This window comes from Nicotiana tabacum, chromosome 5 (genome assembly GCF_000715075.1).
Source record: "Nicotiana tabacum cultivar K326 chromosome 5, ASM71507v2, whole genome shotgun sequence".
NCBI classification, from domain to species: Eukaryota; Viridiplantae; Streptophyta; class Magnoliopsida; order Solanales; family Solanaceae; genus Nicotiana; species Nicotiana tabacum.
The window spans coordinates 165,057,178-165,076,308 of NC_134084.1; the positions used below are offsets into that span (position 1 = coordinate 165,057,178).

At 39.7% G+C, this 19,131-nt stretch overlaps 1 protein-coding gene across 1 annotated transcript; it reads right to left on the reverse strand.

The window, feature by feature from the left end:
* Positions 1 to 4,257: 4,257 nt before the first annotated feature.
* Positions 4,258 to 5,385, reverse strand: LOC107799290 (pectinesterase-like). Its single transcript, XM_016622379.2, has 2 exons — positions 5,052 to 5,385; positions 4,258 to 4,931 (listed from the first exon to the last, which is right to left on the reverse strand). The coding sequence occupies exons 1-2, from the start codon at positions 5,383 to 5,385 to the stop codon at positions 4,258 to 4,260; spliced, it is 1,008 nt and encodes a 335-aa protein (XP_016477865.1).
* Positions 5,386 to 19,131: the final 13,746 nt, after the last annotated feature.

Genomic DNA, 19,131 nt, shown 5'->3' on the forward strand with positions numbered 1-19,131 from the left:
AGATCACCACTCGTCATTTGTCTGTAGGAAAAAGCCTGTGATCTTGTCGGATCCTCCTCTAGGGGCACGTTACTCCACTAATAATCTTGCTGGCGAGACCCTTGTTGGGGCAAAAATTCGATCGAGGTAAGAGAGCGCGGCGGGCCCTGCTAAGGCCTTAAGATTTTCGGGCGGAGTTAGAACTTCCGATTGTCTCGACTGGTTATCTGCATACAGGTTAGTGAAAAAATAACAAAGGAGTGAAGCAGTACTTCCTCACTGAGGGATGTGTAGGCAATGTTTCGAGACTTGGTATGTTCCTGCCCTCTCAATGTGTGAGCCCTAATACAGCCCTCTGTTGCATTTGATCGGGCTTGGTCGAAGATGTGATTGGCTTACCTTTTGATCCTTCCGAGGGTTGAGGCATTGATGCCAGCGACGCGCCATATAGTGGGGAATTTCCCCTCGTTGCATATTGCTCCCTGTCGACTTATTTTAATTCGGTCACTTGTGTGGGATTTCATTCTTTTGGTAAAATGGGGCCAATGCTGTCTCCGGGCGGTATGGTCGTGGCCATCTAAATAAGACGTCCGTATTTTGCACCTTCTTCGATGGTATAGAGCCCGGCGTCCCAGCTCGAGCTTTAGATGGGCTGTATAGAGAGAACGGTCTTCCTTCTTGTTGTGGTGATCGTTGTTTGGAATCCGTCAAAGATTCGGGGTGCGGGAGCGATTTGGTTCGTTAGCCCGAACTGCCCTATTGACTTGGGTCCAACATCGTTGGTATGTTTTATCGAACCACATGTATTCATGAACACATGTTATATTGTAATAGATCAAATGGGGGAGAGGGTTACCAATGTGTCAGTGTGAGGCTGAGGCGAAGTCTCGGTGTCCTTTTCTCTAGATATAGGGGTTCCCTCTGGAGTATATCCCTGGACCCGTTCTTCCATAGCGACGATCATTTTTACTTTCCATTTTATGAATCCTCGGAGGGTGTCGCCGCTCCTCCACTGTCGTAGTAATACGCCATGGCTTGTTTGCTTCATTCTTCCTGGTTGCCTTCCTCCCTTAGGGCTGGATTCGATCCTGATCGCTCGGCAACACTCGGTGGCGATTTTTATTGAGTAGCGCGGTCGTTGTTCACCTGAGCTGATGGCCATTTTTGACCCCGTGGCCGCACGTGCCCTGCGGTTCCCTTGCCAAGTTGTGGTTCCTTTGACGGGGTCTTGGTCGAGCAGGCCTGAGTCGTTCGGTATCCCTGGTTTCGCTTATGTTGATCACGATGTTTGGTATGGCACTGTTGAAATTGTACTCCGCTGGGCGGGGTCCCCCTGTCGGTCGTGCCTCATCGAATCTGGTTCTACTGAAGATTCCTCGAGGATGTTGCCCTCGAGCTATTTCCCGATTGTTGTAAGGTAGGTTGCATCTTGTGGCGTTCCTCCTATCCGCGGTGCACGGGTGGTACCTTTATCTGTTTAGCATTAATCTTTTTGCCGGGAGCCTGCTTGGGTACACCAGGCCCAAGGAGGCTTCCGGATGGTCGTTCACGACCCTGATTTATGGCTGGTGCCGGGCATGGGCACCCGACCAGATCTCGGTTGGGTATCTGATAAAGTTTCGTTTGAAATGTCCTGGAGTCATCGGGCATAATTCGTTTAAGCTTCGGGCGACGGCCTGTGTTGCCCAGCCATCCGAAACCGGGGGCGATCTCATTTGTTCCATCAGGGAATGAGGCGCTACTTCCTGCGGCATTTCATTCTCTCTTTGCTCGGCCTCAGATATGTCGGGCCATCCGTTGCTGCTTTGATGGTGTCGGTGTGTGCCTCGGCGGAGGAATCTGCTAGTACAGTGAGTGAGTCTGTGAGGTCAGGCGCTAGGCTGTAGCGCCATATCATGGTGCCTTTTGGGAGTGTTTCCCCGAACTTTTTCAACGAGACGGGCTCGAACTAATCATCTTGAAGGTCGCTGCCTTTTCCCGTGCACGTGTAAGCGGTGGTGCGTTCCTCAAGATCCGAGGTTCTGTCGTACTCAAGGAGTTCTGACGTTTCGGATTTTCATGAAACGGGTTCCGGAACTGCTTCCTCGAGGGACGACTGTTGTATGAACTTCCACGAACCTGACTCGATCCTCTTGGAGAGATCCCCAAGCATCTTCGCTATGGCAAGGTCTGTTATCGATTCGTTGTTGCTTGATATTCCGGGTACTCATTCGGAGCGGGGAGCTGTTTCCGGTGCTACTGTGTTGGAAATCTTCGGATGGCTCTGCAACTGAGCGATAGCCAACCGCTGTGCCTGCAACATTTCAAAAATATCGTGAAGACTAACTTCCTGTGTTTTCCGAGTCGGGGTTTGTTGGGCTTCCTGTTGGTCGATGTATTGTCTGCTCCTATCGGTGTACGAGGCTTCGTCGACCTACTGCGCGCCTTGCGAACCTGTGTCTGCTGGAATCGGCCCAGATGCGTTATCGGGGTTCTGCGATGTCGTGCCAACTGCTGGAACAGCCACACCATTTTCGCCGTGATTTTTGGGGTAGTCATTTTCGACTCAGTTTACCGAGCCAGACATTTTGACCTGAAATCAAAGGATCTTGGACAAGAAAAAAGTGTGAAAGATAACGCGCGTTTGTGCTATGGAACCAGCAAGAAAATAATCACTATTATTTTTAGCCACACGGTGGGCGCCAAACTGTTTACCATGAAAATGGTAACAACAATTAAATTTGTAAATGGGATTCTAAAAATACGTGATCTATTCTCGAGCTAGTTGTTTAGAGCAGTTGATGCTAATAATATGGAATCTTAATGATGAAATGCAAGCTAAAACGAGTTAGTAATCGAACCGAGGGGCCTACTGCTCGATATAGGTCTGGTCGATGGGGGACTTCGGGGTCGATGTCAGGGTCGAGCTCGAGCTATCGGGGATAGCCGGGAATGGGATAACAATTAAGATATGATCAAATGAGGTTCTTTATATCCAATGTCAGGCGATAAAATGAAGAACAAGTGAGAAAGGGATAAATATTAGAGTGGCCTCGGGCCAGTGAGAACAACCAAGCTAGAAAGAAAAGAGAGAGAGAGAGAGAGAGATATTATTGCACTTGTGGAGAAAATGGAGTGACATCAGTCCCTTACAAGGTAGTGTGAGTCCCCTTTATATAGGAGGGAAACTCGGCTACAAGTACATGGGCATTAATTACAAAGTATGGAGATGGGATGGCTTGACGCGACGCCTTAGCATGGGCTCTGGATAGGCCGGCCTTGTTAGACTTAGCCGTGCCTTGGGAGCTTCCCCCACTATCCTGGCTTTGATCTCCGTCTTCTCTGAGTCGGGCCTCGACTAGCCCCGAGGTCGGGAACTCAGTCGTGGCTTCCCGTCCTCGGGGTCTCGAGGCGTTCTTCTGAAATGACTTGATAGCGAGAAATCAAGTCCTCTGATTTCGTCGCATAAAAACATAAATGTGGATACTATATTCTATAAGAACAGTTCATCATAACAATACAAGATTAAAAAAAAAATGATGAATTCCATAGGAAAATCAATAGTGATTTTCGTTATCTCTCTCTTTGGTGGCTCATTCCTTTGGAGATTTGATAGAAGATGTTTGCAAAAAATCTACAGACTACAAATTATGCGTCAATTCTCTTAGAGTGGATCCTAGAAGTTCTTTTAGTGATAAAAAAGGTTTGGTGCATATTATGCTTCAATTGTCTTTAGGCAAGGCTAAGAATATTTATAATCAAACTCTAATTATGTTAAAGCAACCAATGGAGCCCATTTTTAAGCAATGCCTTCAGATTTGTAGGGATAATTATGATCTAGCCGTGTCACAAATTACAAATTCGATTAAAGATTTAGACGAGACCTTTTATATGGTGAATAGTGAGATAAGTAGTGCCATTACTTGTTCCATCACTTGTGAAAGAGTCTTTCACTGAACGGCCAGTTCGCAAGGACCCTATTATATGGTGTCTGCTATATATTCTCGGCTCATGTAATACAAAGACACTATTCAAATCGCAAAGGAAAATAACAAATGTCTTTAAGAAGTTCCAATTAGCAAGAAAAAGAAAGGAAAAATCGCAAGGAAAATAGGGAGACACAAATTCTACAATCAGTGTCATTTTATGTGGTCAGAACGATATGAAAAACATGAGTCTTTAACATTTTACTACATATTTTGCTGAAAGAAAAAATTGCAAGCCATATTAATACTACTAACAAATACTATACTGCTATATATAACTAGCAGAAATCGTGGATTGCAATATCATTTGTATTCATAGCAGATCTAAGTAATGTGGGACTGTGGAGGGTATCCATTTATCACCCTGAATAAAATTCCTGACTGTGAAACTTGATGTGACATTAGGATCATTAGTGATACGCGCCCATGTTACACGTCCCGTTGTGTTTGCACCAGGTCCTCTATTTTTGAATTCCATATAGAATGGGCGAACTAGGGTCTCTCCTTGAAACTCTATCCAGCCTTTTGGATTTATCAATAGGTCTATGGAACTCTGCATGATCACAGTAGTTGAAAAGTTACCCCATGGCCGCCCTAAATACATAGTCACATTATCCGCATCGGGAGTTGCTAATTGTAACGTGCAATTTTGCAACACGAATCCTGATGCTTCTTTCTCGCCATTTTTCTGTTGTGCTGTGATGGTAATATATTGGCCAGGAAGTGGCATACGTGCTTCAACTAAACAATTTTGGAACACCGCAACTGCATCGCCACAGATAAAGTCAACAGTGCCCAAAATTGTACACTCCCTGTAGAACTGCTTGCCAGAGTGTGCGTATAAGGTGTCCTGAAAACCGTCGAATTTACACCTATAGAAGGTGCATGAATCAGCAGTTGCTCTTAAAGCTACTGCCTGTTGCATCTGAGCTCCAGCAATGTTTCGAAAAGTGATGTCTTGCGCCATGAATCCTTGCCCATTCACTCCTTCAAAGAGAAACCAAATTAAACTGTCATCAGATCAATGATGCAAATACTGTTGCATGCAAACGTAATACTACGTGATATGATTAATCGGAGTAAATTAAGAACAATCAGTATAATTACCTACTGTAGCACTGTCATACGTCCGGATGCCACCTCCATAGCTTTTATTCCCTGATATTATGGTTTTGTCCATTCCTTCTCCGATGAGAACTATGTTTGTTTTCCATTCTTCGATTTGGACATATTCGTTGTAGGTTCCTTGTTTTATTAGGATGTAGTATTTTGTAATGCTGCTGTTTGGAGCTGCCGAAACTGCAGCCATTATTGTCGTATAATTGCCTGATCCATCTAATGCTACTATTGCATTAGGTGGCTGTGTTATTTGTTGGCATCCTCCTCGGCATAAAATGCAGGCTAACAAAATCATGACCATAGTAGTGGTGAAGTACGCCATTGATGCAAAATAGCAACAATAATCAAATGCACTAAAACCGTGCAAGAGAATTTTAATGAAAGCAGTAATTTCGTCACTCTTTGATTTTTTTCGACAACAGAAACTCAATTGATCAATAGGAAGGAGAAAATATTGAAACTTGGAATGAAGGATCAAAGGAAGTTGAACATCAATATATAGCAACACTAGTTGGTCTAGTGACGAAGAAATGGTAGGGAAATATTAAGAATAATGGACATTTTTGGGGTAAGTTTTTACCCTAGTTGGGGTATAACTTAGGATAATGTAGTATAACTAATATTATTCTGTTTATAAGCGAATAAATATGTTCATAATAGAGCAATGGAGAAAATGGTATACCTCTGCTTTTATTGTATGTTGGATCTTTATCTATGGTTATCCTTTACAAGTTAAAAATTTAATTACGCATATCATATATCCTTTTCATCAAGTTATTAATTAATGGCAACGAATTGATTTGCACTATCAAGTTTTTCTTTCTTAATCGTCTAGCTTCCGGCTACACGCATAAAATATCAATAGACATATATATCTAAATCTCTCTTTTCAAGTAACTTTTTTTTCCTCTTTGTCAAAGCCAACATCTTTCATGCTACTTACAGTAGTAGTAATTAATTAGTAAACAGTATTTTAAAGAGCGAAGTGTGAACTGAGATGTTTTACTTAACGTGGGGTGAGGCATAAGTCTCAAAACATGAAGGGTTTTAAGTTTGGGCGAGGATTTTATTTGACCATTATGAAAAAAATACAATGAAAGAAGTTTTATCACCTTTTGTTGTTCAAAAATTCTTTTATTGAAATAAGTCTTATATAGTTTGACTAGAAATTGAAAATGGTAAATAGTGTGAAGCAAATCTAGTCTATTGTAAAAAAATAATTATATAAAGTCGATAAACAAAATTTAGAAAGAAAATTAGGAGAGTATGCTTTTTAAATTAAATAAACAAGTTAATATTACCTCACATCAGAGGACAATTTGAAACTTTGGTAAAAGCATTTTTAATAAAACAAATTAATTTGCAAGAAAGAGAAATAGTAAAGAACGTTATGATAATTGTTTAGAAGGTCATACACATACACATAACACACACATGGAGAGAAAGATATACAAACATATTTATATTTACTTCCTAATTAATATTATTGTTATTTTCTCCTCTTCTCCAATCAAACCAAGCATGGAGTTGATTTTTTGTTTTATTCCCTTCATTATTAAGTGTCACGAAAAATAGAAAGGTCCCTTTGTTGAGTAGGAATATTTATTTTGAGGGCAAAAACCTTGACCGATGAGTTGGTTGAAGAAAATATATAGACTTCCTTCCATTGGTTTTGAAACAAAGTTTTTTGAAAGTTATAATTTGGCATCGTCTAGTAATGCTAAATCTACTTTATCCCTTTAATCTTTAAAGGTTGGAAAATAATATATATCTTTTATTTTTTGAATGGAAACGATTACCCTCTTACACAATATGTTCTGATGAGATTTAAAATATTAACACAAAGAAAAAAAGTATTATGATCTTTTTCTTTTTTGTTAAAGATTTTTTAATCCAAAATCATCAAATGCGCATAAGTAAAAAACACCAGCTCAAAACTTCTGATCAACAAGTTATTTTTATAAACAACAGATGGAGTGCAGCTCAAAAATGTATAGGTCATAAAAAAGGATTCGTATTTGTGCACATCCAAAATTGGAGTCTGACTCATGATATATATTTATAAACTTATCACTACATGCAAGATCCGTCAAAAAATATCAATTGATTTAGTATTTATCATTAAATTTACCAAACGTTCAACACTGGTTTGTAATTTACCAACCAATTTCACCTGTATGATGGTAAATTTTCCAACTATTTCAATATTAGTTGGTAATTTACCAACGGACTTAGGCTCTGTTGGTAGTAATTACTAATAAATTATTCGTCATATGTAATATTATCAACTAATTCTAATCTGTTAATAATTTACAAACCACAATCTTGATTTGTTGGTAAAGATTTACCTCTGATTTAGTATTCGTTGGCAAGTTTACTAACAGATACCAATTGGTTAGTAATTTACTAACGCTCTTTAAATTGGTTGGCAAAATTAGCAACAAATCCTTCTGTTAGTAAATAGTTGGTCACTTGGTTGGTAATTCGTCACTAATCTGTTGATAAACTATACTTGATTTTTCCACTATATTTACCAACTAAATTATTTAGTTAGTAAAATCTCGCTTGGCAATTCGTTACTAAATTCTGAAAATTAAATCAATTACAATTTTGAGTAATCTGCTGCTAATATATAACAAATTGTTTTTTTTTTTTGTAGTGTGGAAAAACTTGGCTGCTGATACCGATTTGGATGACTTCTTAACTGGTTTACTTGCTTGAGGAAATGATTTTGGTCACATGCGATAAAATGAAGTCCCTTATCAGAATAGAACCTTACTATCCCTCGTCTTTTTTCTCCCTAATTAGACACAATTATTGAATTATCTTATCACTTAGTAGTTCTGACGTGCCACAAAAGGTAGAAAAGGCTTTTGTTCCTTTTGAACAATCTGCTTGTGTTTCCATTTGCTTTTGCAATAACTTCATGTTATCCCCCGTCATAGGATTTCTAAGCTTTTTAAGTGACTGAATTCTAAATTATTGATTTATAATTAATTGAAAAAAATTTAAGACAAATACAGAATTTGAACCAAAGTTACTGGGTTCGTTGAATTCGTAGACAAAATGTTAGCTCCGCCCCTGAATGTAACGACCCGACTGGTCGTTTTGAGCAATTGTGTCCGGTTTGGAAGTTTGAGGTCACGAGCATCTTCATATTATGTGTATCGACTTGCGTGCATGGTTGGATTCTGTTTCCGGATGAATCAGAGTCGAATTGGAAGAAGGAATCTAGTTTTAGAAGCTCAAGCGGTGAGGAATTTGACCGGAATGTGACTTTTAAGTAAACGGCTCCGGAATGAGTTTTGGATGATCTCAGTAGCTTCGTATGGTAATTTTGGGCTAAGGCGTGTGTTCGAATTTCGATTTGGAGGCCCGTAAGGTAATTTGAGGCATTTCGGAGAAAGTTGGAAAAGTTGAAGTTTGGAAACTAGAGAGGTTTGATCCATAATTGACTTTTGTGTTATCGAATTCGGAATGCAAATCCGAAAGTTGGAACAGCTCCGTTATGTCATTTGGGACTCGCCTGCAACATTTGGTGTCGATTGGAATTGATTTGATATAGTTCGCACGCTTGGTTGCAATTCTAGAAGTTCTTAAAGTTCATGGTGATTTTCATGCGTTTTGGCATCCGATTCGTGGTTCTAGAGGTTATTTTGATGTTCCGATCGCACAAGGGAGTTTGTGTTATGTGTTCAAACTTGTGTGGGTATTTGGTTTGGAGCCTACGGGGCTCGGATGAGTTTCGGATTAGCTTCGGATTGTTTTGTTAATCTTTATGTGTGTTGGTTCTGGTTTTCTCGCATTTGCGAGGTTTTGGTCGCAATTGCGACTACCACAATTGCAAGGTAGTCATCGCAATTGCGAACTTGGACTGCTGGGGACTGGGTCGCATTTGCAAAGAAAATACTGCATTTGCGAAGCCTTCGGAGTTCGCATTTGCGATGAAGACAGTGATGTTCCAGGCTCGCAATTGCGAAGGTTTCTTCGATTTTGCGAGCTCGCATTTGCTAACCCGGTGTCGCAAATGCGACATCTGCAGCCTGCTAAAAGCTGGGTATTCCGAGTTTTTGCTTCATTTTTCATATTTTTGAACTCTAGAGTCGAGGTGAGGCGGTTTTGTGAAGAAATTGGGTAAGTACCTTTAATCAATTCCCAACTACATTTTGTGATTATATCTTAGATTTAACATCAAATTCATGAGAATCTAAAGGAAAATTTGGGGAAATTATAAATCTTTCAAAAATGTAAAATGATGATTTGAAGGACCAAATGGTATCGGAATTTGATAATTTTTGTATGGGTGAACTCGTATCGGAATGGGTATTCGGTTTTTGTAAATTTTGTCGGGTTCTGAGGTGCGGGCCCGAAAATTTGACTTTTGTTGACTTTTTACAAACTGTTGTGCTTATTGATTTTTCGTGATTCTCTTTTTGTCTTATACTCATACATTGGGTGGTAGAAATCTTTGTGATTGGATTGTTGAATTGTTGTTATTGTTGATTTTAAACTGTGTCTATTTTAAACTGTGTCTGGTTGTTGATATGTTGAGGAGGAATAAGGGAGAATTGATATTGTATAGTGGGATCGGGTTGCACGCCACAACAAGGAGCAATAAGGGTGGACAGGTGAGATCCGGTTGCACGCCGCAATATGAGGAATAAGGGTAATATATTGAGGAGTAATAAGGGTGGACATCTGGGATCGAGTTGCACACCCAACAAGGAGTAATAAGGGTGAATGATCATGTTGTTACTGATATGGTGATATATATAATATTTACTTTTATTATAATGGTTACGGAGGAATAAGGGAGGATTGGTGGGATCGGGATGCACGCCGCATCAATATGCTTATGTATTCCTCTTTGACTGTACAAGTTATTCGTTGGTTTTACATTTCATTTAGGATTTGGTTATAGCTGAATACTGAGAAGACCCAGTTCATTTATTTAAGAATTGACAATTTGTATTTCAGGTTTGACTGCGTTGTGAGGATCGGGTTATTGGCATTGAGTTGTTGACTTGTCGTTGTTCCTTGAATTCTTCCCCTGAAACTATATTCTGGTGAATTAATTTTTAAAGTAAATTTACTATGTTGAATCATTTCCTCCTGTCATGTTAAGTTATTAGTAATATCTTGAATTAAACTAAAGGAAATAGTACTATGCTATTATATTTGACTTTTAAATTTAAACTCGCCTTGTATATATACACCTTCCAGTAATTCAAATTCCTATAAATATTATGTTTTATTTCCATTAGTTTCTCAATTAAATTTTCTTAACTCAGAGATACTGAATCTTACTTAAAAAGGAATTTCTACTAACTTTTAATTTATTTAATCCTATATTAAAGGTAATAATTCATTCGATGTTGAATTTTATTTGAAAAGGGTATTTTTTTTTATTTAAATGATTTCTAAAAATAACTTCATCTTTTCTTACTGATTTCCTAATTGGTTTAGAAGCTGTAATCTACTTGATGTTATATAAATGAGACTTTTTGAACACCTTAATTACACTGGTTATGGTCCCTATGTACTGAGTAGCATGAGGATGACATTGTGCAAAGTGAGATAGAAATATGTGGGCACAAGATGTCGTGTGTGCTAAAGGTTTGGAAATTGAGGTTATAATATGAGACATCGAGTTTTGAGATGGTTGGAATTATGCATCAGAATGGATGTGATTGATTGAGATAACTTCGCCTTCCTTATTTGAGTACATTTTAATTGTCTGTGTCCCAGTTATGTTGGTGTTAATTTACTTGGCTATCTTACATTACCATTTGTGTTCCCATTTATTGTCTTTGCTGTTTGTAGTTTGATTTCTCCCTGTTATCGGTATTATTTTGTTGCCTTTATCATTGTCAGTTTATTACTATATCATGTTCAATTTATTAGACCAGTAGGTATCTTGAATGTCCCTCGTCACTACCCCACCGAGGTTAGTCTTGATACTTACTGGGCACCACTGTGGTGTGCTCATATTACACTTCTGTATATTTTTTTTACAGATCTAGGTATTTAATCGGTAGTAGCTGTGTGGATCGTCGCAGTGGAGACTCAAGGTAAACTTACTGCTGCGTTCGCAGGCCTCGGAGTCACCTTCATTTGTACTTATTTCCATTTGTTCCTTTTGTTCTGGAACAGTGACGTATTTATTTTGTATAACTACTCTTAGAAAGGCTTATGACTTGTACTACCGGTTTTCAGAATTGTAATTGTTCAGAGTTATATAAAATTTGAAGTTAGTGAATATCAATGTTATTTATGTAAATGCTAGGCTTACCTAGTTTAGACACTAGGTGCCATCACGACTCCTTCGGAGGGATTTTGGGTCGTGACAAGTTGGTATCAGAGCTCTAGGTTCATAGGTGTTATGAGTCATAAGCAGGTTTAGTAGAGTCTTGCGGATCGATACAGAGACATTTGTACTTATCTTCGAGAGACTGGAGAACTATTAGGAAATTCCACTTCTTTCATTCATTATCCTGTGATATTGATTCGACTCGAAGTATATAACTTATGTTCCCTTACATCCACTCGTGTATGATATTAAGCTCTCAGTGTCTGCTATGTGCCAGTGGTTCGTGATGCAACAGACGGACTACGAGGGAGTTTGGGATACTCAAACATTGTCTCAACGTGTTGTCCAGACTAAAGATACAGAGGTATTGAGAGACTATTCAGTTATTCATATGGAAGCGCAGCGGTTCTAGCCATCTGATTTATGAGTGCGAGCTTGGGAAGGTTTTAATTGATTGACTAGTCATCGCGATTATGGCAAGATCACGAGGTAGGTGCTGATTGAGGATAGTTGGTGGTATTGGAGTACCTTGTGATTGGTGTTGTGCGGACTATGAAGATAGGTTTTGTGGACTACTAGATCTTGTTTTCTATTGCTTCGCGCCAAGTGGAGGATTCCACTAGCAGCATTCAGATTTCAGAGTCAAATTTACATCAGTGTTGGCCTGAGGTATGTGTATATGTGGTATTTGTAGGTTCCCGAATTTTGTGTATGACTAAGGTCTGAGATCTTGCATGGGATGATATTGGGGCTTACGGTATTTTTGTGTCATTAATGAATCTACATTTCAGCAGCAAGGGGATTCAGAGAAACAACTTCAGATTCACAGAAGGTCTATTCAGTGTAGGCATCATGGTTGCAGCAGAACGGGGTGCTTCAGAGGAAATGCAGTGGTTTATGCGCTTATGGGCTATGTGGTTCGTGTTTGGATCATCTATATTTGGGGCTTTGATTGGGGTTATTGCATATCGACTGTCCGAAGAAATATGTCAGCTCTGTGGTGTTTGGCCAGTATAGCAATGAAAGTAATTGGTCATTTTGAATGAGGATTCTCTACAAGCATTTGACGCAGTACTCTTGGATTAGACGGTTTGTGTGACTTGGTTGAGTTAGAGAGATGCAGTCCTAATGGCTTAGTTATATGGGGGCGCATCTCGGGAGTTCTCAATGGTTTGGGCAACGACTTGAGTCGGCTGGTTGCTATGGGCATAAGGAATATGTTGTACATTGTGGATTTCTCCAGAATATGTATCAGAAATTAATAGGGTGTTGGCATTGTTGGCTTTCATATGTGAAGAGTGTGCATTTTTTGAAAGGACCTTTAGTTTTGGCTTGCGGGTGGCTAGTAGCATGGTGACTACTGGGTTTTAAGACTTTCGAGGTTCATGTTTTGTTACACGGCCAGAAACTCTATATGAGTGCTTCAGCAGAATGATTGGGTGCGAGTAATGTATCAGTCATTTGATTTGCGTAGTTGAGTTTGGGTATGAAAATTTTAGTATTCTCGAGGTTTTAGGGTTGGATGCCCTCATATGTGGACTTTTCCAGTTTGCGGATTGTGAAGAAATGTTGAGGATGGGGTAATTAATAGCACGCATTATCGATAGGTTGTTGTGGATTTTTTGAAGGATATTTACCTAATCGGGAAGGATCGGGATTTGGTTGGGGGCTATTTGGAAGCTCAATGAGAATATGTATTTTGTATCAGGTCAAGTTTGTGTGCTCCTGTGAGATTGTCATCATGGTTATGTTACCGGGCAGAATGGACATTATTTGTGCCTGTGGACTATGTTATGTTCTACTCTTTTATGTTGTGTTACATGGTGGGGTTTTATGATTATTCCCCACGCATGTTGTAATTCTGTTCAGGCCTTATGGCAATGCGGGCGAGATAGCCCTCATGATGTTGATATTCTCGTTGCACCTTAGTCGTGCTTTCTTTCTTCCAAGTCTATTTATGTATTTCTATTCATTTTCTCACAGTTATAATTGTGCACTCTGCTATGCTTGATATCAGTATTCATATGATCGGTGAACCCGAACATTTTTGGATTGATGAGTAGTTGGGAGCGGGTTGCACACCGCAACAGATGTTATGTGGGATACCCTTTCCTTGTGTTTATTTGGTGTTGTGTTTTCTCTCTGTGGGACGATTTGATGGAAACTATACCTTTGTTGTTACATATGTTGTACTTGTTAGATAATTCTTATACTTTGCTTTCCTTTATTTGTGCTGCATAATTAAGTTATTGTTGGTTTGGTGTACGAGCTGTGTGGTGTGAGAATCTGTATGGTTCCGTGAGGAGTTGTTAGTTTGGGTTGCTTGTATTGGCTGAGATGAAGTTCTTAGACCTTAGATTAGTACTACGGTATAGAGTGTGAGAGGTGTTTTGGGAGTATGAGGATGTTTCTGCTAAGATATGGGTAATGTCCCTTGGCGGACGGGAGAGCTTCTTGACTTGTTGACTTCATGGGCGGCTATGAGTTTCCTCATGTTTCTTCATTATGGGAAGTATTGTGGAGGTCCGAAATAAGGTTATATTCTATGTGAAGTGCATTGCCAGCATCCAGGATGTTATTTGAGCAGCTATGGTGGTTAGAGATTATTGTTTCGGGCATTTGAGTGGTGTGGAGAAGCATGTGATTATATTCTGGATTGGGATTTTGGCTCGATTCATCTTGTTAAGGTTCATTTAGTGTGATGATGTGGGATTCGGGTCCTATGATGGATTTCAGATATTGAGGTTTGGGTTCCGTTCTAAGGGTATGGACTAAGGATGAGATGAGACCATCAGTTAAGTTGCATTATCAGTCCTACCTAGGTTTGGGTGATGGGAAATCACCCCCGAGTGTATGTATGAGGAGCTTATGTAGTGGTTCGATGGCTTTGGAATGACTCCGGGCACGTTCGAGGACGAACGTATGTTTAAGAGGGGGAGGATATAACGACCTGACTGGTCGTTTTGAGAAATTGTGTCGGGTTCGACACTTTAAGGTCACGAGCAGCTTCATATTATGTGTATTGACTTGCGTGCATGGTTGGATTCTATTTTCGAATGAATCAGAGTCGAATTGGAATAAGGAATTTAGTTTTGGAAGCTCAAGCGGTGAGAATTTGACCACAAAGTGACTTTTGAGTAAACAGCTCTGGAATGAGTTTTGGATGATCTCAGTAGCTTCGTATAGTGATTTTGGGCTTAGGCGTGCGTTCGGATTTGGATTTGGAGGCCCGTGAGGTAATTTGAGGCATTTCAGCGAAAGTTAGAAAAGTTGAAGTTTGGAAAATGGAGAGGTTTGACCAATGGTTGACTTTTGTGTTATCGAGGTCGGAATGTGATTCCGAAATGTCATTTGGGACTTGCCTGCAAAATTTGGCATCGATTGGATTTGATTTGATATGGTTCGGACGCTTGGTTGCAATTCTAGAAGTTCTTGAAGTTCATGGTGGTTTTCATGTGTTTTGGCATCCGATTCGTGGTTCTAGAGGTTATTTTGATGTTCCCATCGTGCAAGCGAGTTCGCGTTATGTGTTCAGACTTGAGTGGGTGTTTGGTTTGGAGCCTCCGGGGCTCGGGTGAGTTTCGAATAAGCTTCATATTGTTTTGTTAATCTGTATGTGTTCTGGTTCTGGTTTTCTCGCATTTGCAAGGTTTTGGTCGCAATTGAGACTACCGCAATTGCGAGGTAGTCATTGCAATTGCGAACCTGGGATGCTGGGGACTGGGTCGCATTTGCAAAGAAAATACCGCATTTGCGAAGCCTTCAGAGTTCGCATTTGCGAACTCCCTATCGCATTTGCGATGAAGACAGTGATGTTCCAGGCTCACATTTGCGAAGGTTTCTTCAGTTTTGCAAGCTCGCATTTGCAAACCCAGTGTCTTAAATGCGACATCTGCAGCTTGCTAAATGCTGGGTATTCCGAGTTTTTGCTTCATTTTTCATATTTTTGAACCCTAGAGTCGAGGTGAGGCGATTTTGTGACGAGATTTTCATAACAAGTCATTGGGTAAGTACCTTTAATCAATTCCCAACTATATTTTGTGATTATATCTTAGATTTAATATCAAATTCATGAGAATCTAAAGGAAAATTTGGGGAAAATTGTAAAATCTTTCAAAAATGTAAAATGATGATTTGAAGGACCAAATGGTATCACAATTTGATAAATTTTGTATGGGTGAACTCGTATCGGAATGGGTATTCGATTTTGGTAAATTTTGCCGGGTTTCGAGGTGTGGGCCCGGGGAGTTGACTTTTGTTGACTTTTTGCAAATTGAATAAGAATCATAGCTTTGTTAATTGAAATTATTTTATCTTGCATTGTTTGATGTATTCAAGTTGTTTTTGGCTAGATTGAGTCGAGCGTTGATGAATTGGTAAAGGAAAAGCTAAATTGAGTATTGAATTGGCCGGATTGAGGTAAGTATCTTGCCTAACCTTGTGTGGGGGACTCCCCCTTAGGATTTGAGTCTTCTATACTAATTGTAGTTCGTGCACGCGAGGTGACGAGTGTGTGCTCGGACTTATTTGTGGGGAATTTGCCTTTAGGGTTCTTAGGTCTTTACGTTAATTAATTGGGAAGTATTCCTGTTAGTTTATATGAGTCCACCAAACTATAGAGTACCTGGTCCTCTATGAGTTTTTACTGAGAATGCTAATGAAACAGTAAGTAAATAAGACACTGGATTTTTACGTGGAAAAATCTCAACTCAAGGGGACAAAAACCACGACCTACACTTGTAGGCTTTCAACTTCACTAACTTGTAAACACACTATTACAAGCCACTTTGTAATGACTCCATTACAAAGATTTCAACTCAACTAACGTGTGATACTCTTACCACAAGCTATTTTGTCACTCACTAGTTACAAAGACTTTAACTTATGACTAACTCTAGTCATAACACAAACTCAGAAAGTTTACGGTTTTACAAAGGGGTTCCTAATCAACGCTTCTAGCTAAGAAATTTAGGAATTACAATAAGAACAATCACAAAGTTACAACTCAACTAAGGACAATAAAATACTAGATTTAGGAACTGGTCTGTAGTAGCATTTAACTTTGTTTTTCAAGCTCTTGAGAATTAAGTTCACTATTTTGCAGAAATCTTGAATGCTTGAAGTAAAAATTTCAAGTGTTCAAGTGATCTTTTAGTATAATGCTTTTGTTAATACACCTTGATGACATCACTTGAATGATGTAAGTACTTGGTTGGTCAAAGGACAAGTGACCGCTAGAAACAGTGCAGTGCAGGCAAAAACAGTGCAGGCAGTTGCATCGCTTTCCAACTGTGCCCAATTGACTTTGTACTGTTGTAAGGGAACCACAAGGGTATCAGGTCCTTTGTTTGGTTCTCTATCTCCTGAAGCTATAGCAGTTCACATTTAGCTAGAGTCCATTGATTTGCAATGTAGAACAAGTGTGTCAGGTTCCTATCTGGTTCTTGAGAGTAAGTTTGTTAGATCATCAAAACATAAGACTAAAACATTGAAAACCCATCAATTTCACCCTTTTTGATGATGACAAACTTAGACACTTATAACACAATTTTTAGAACAAAAATAACCAGTTGAAGCAATAGGAACTTTACAAGTTCCCCCTTGACTTTATGCTTCCCCCTTAATCAGATCCCTAATTCAATTAAACTTCCTCCTTTTGGTATTATTGAAAAGGTACAAGCAGGCAATCAGCATAAAGAAGTCTAGCCTAGCTAACTCATGCCACATATGTGCATACAACATGATAGAGAAGAGAAACAGAAAATACAAGCAATAAGATAATAAAAGAGATGAGATTATATATATATATATATATATATATATATATATATATATATATATATATATAACATATACCTTTGCTTAAAAAGCAAATGCATAATTGGACTGTTGAAAATAGGAGCAGTACTAATGCATTCCAACCACATTAAAAAAAGAAACAAAAAACATCTGCCAAGTCATAAAAACTAAAAGAGACAATCCAAAAACTGGTCACTGAAGGGTTACTTAGGGGGCACTAGGAGTAGAGGGCTTGGAAGCTGCAGCAAGAGTTTGGAGAATTGGGTCTATTCGGGCATTGGCCAATTTTTGCTCATTGAGCAGTTCTATTTTTAGGTTCTCCACTTGTGCCTTGAGATCATCATTCTCTTTATGTACTACCTAACCCCCCCCCCCAATTCTTCTCTATGCACTCACATTCTTCCAACGTTGTCTATAAGAAAGTCTACTTCTTAGTTCCTACCTTGCTTTGTCCTAGTGGCATATTGAAAAATTTGAACACTTGAGTAAGTAGAAACCCGTATGGAAGACCATGATTGCCATATTTGAAGGTTGCTACCTTCTGCATATGTTCGATCATGCTAGCAGGCAAGTTCACAGGGTTAAAGCCATCCAGTTGCTCCATTAGAAACATATCAGATTTAGAAGTCATGGACCTCCTCTCAACACGAGGCAACAAAACTTTGTTCACAATCTCGAAGAGCAACTGATAAACAGGGAGCAATGCCTTCTTGTGAATCCGGTTCCCTTTTTGGTTTGCATTATCCTTTACCACAACATTCCTGAAGTTAGATTCACATACATCTTTCACACTAGACACACCAACTGTAGGGACTTTAAGAATATCCTCAAGCAGACTCACATCGAACACGATATCTACTCCATTTACCAAGGAACAAACATGGTCGGTATCAACAGGAAAGAGGCTGGCAAAGAACTTTTGAACCTTATCCTCATACACCTTAGGTGCATCCATTTGGAATAGATGCCCCCATCGTTGAAACTCAACCATCTCCAGAACTTGCCACATACCAGCCATATCAGAGATTGTTGGGTCAAAAGTACGACCCAGCAGAACCTTTTGGTGCTTTAGGCGTTCTGAAGCAGAACTACTTTCACTCCTCAGCTTTTTCACAGAACCAGGTTCCTGAACAGTTTCAGAATTTCGTTTGCCAGACTTCACACTACTTGATTTTGCTTTTCCCTTAGACTTGACTAACACATCCTCATCAGAAATTAAGGGCTCACTCACAACATCCTTCAACTTTGAACTTGGGGTTGAAACTTTCTCCATTGAAGTAGGGTGCTTCTTTTTCTAGGACTGTCTCACCAAGGAACTAGGTTCCTCTGGTGTTTCCTCTTCCACTTCTACCACAGGTACATCTTTGTCACACACTACAACATTGTTTTTCACAAGTCTCCTCCTTTTCTTTTGACTACTCATCATAAGCTACCTTCGCATGTAACCTTGTAGTTGGTCGCTTAGTAGAAGACTCAGGGGTGATCACATCCCTTCGCTTGACTAGGAAATCCTCCTCTTCACTAGACCTTGTCTCAGGCTCTAGGATGTCCAAGGGCTCACCAACAAATGCAGGAGACAAACTGGCCTGGGAGTGAGAACCCTGACCAGTTTACTCCGGAGAGGGAACAGGTTCCTCACGAGAGGGCCTAGTAGTTTCTGCTAGTGCAGAGCCTTCAACAGCCACCATGGCTCCTTCTTCTCCCATACCCTGCGTCTCGTTCCTTTAAGACATGGAAGCGCCAGAAATTACCTCATGTAAGACTCCATCAACAGATACCACAAAGATGGTCACGATATTTTCTTCCTCAATAAGCTCCATAGCCACCACATAATCTGAAACAACAATGGCGGAAGCCTCTGCGACCTCAGGAGTTTTACCCTGTTCTCCACTTTTCCCTTGATCAATGGAAACTTCAGAGGATAGAGAAGAGGGATCAACAATTTTAGGGGTTTTTGAG

What these genes read in the sequence shown, in the direction of transcription:
- LOC107799290 (XM_016622379.2), bottom strand. Translation starts at nt 5,385, where the DNA reads ATGGCGTACTTCACCACTACTATGGTCATGATTTTGTTAGCCTGCATT. An exon ending in GTATGACAGTGCTACAGTAG is followed by an intron (nt 4,932 to 5,051) that starts GTAATTATACTG and finishes TTCTCTTTGAAG; the next exon opens with GAGTGAATGGGCAAGGATTC.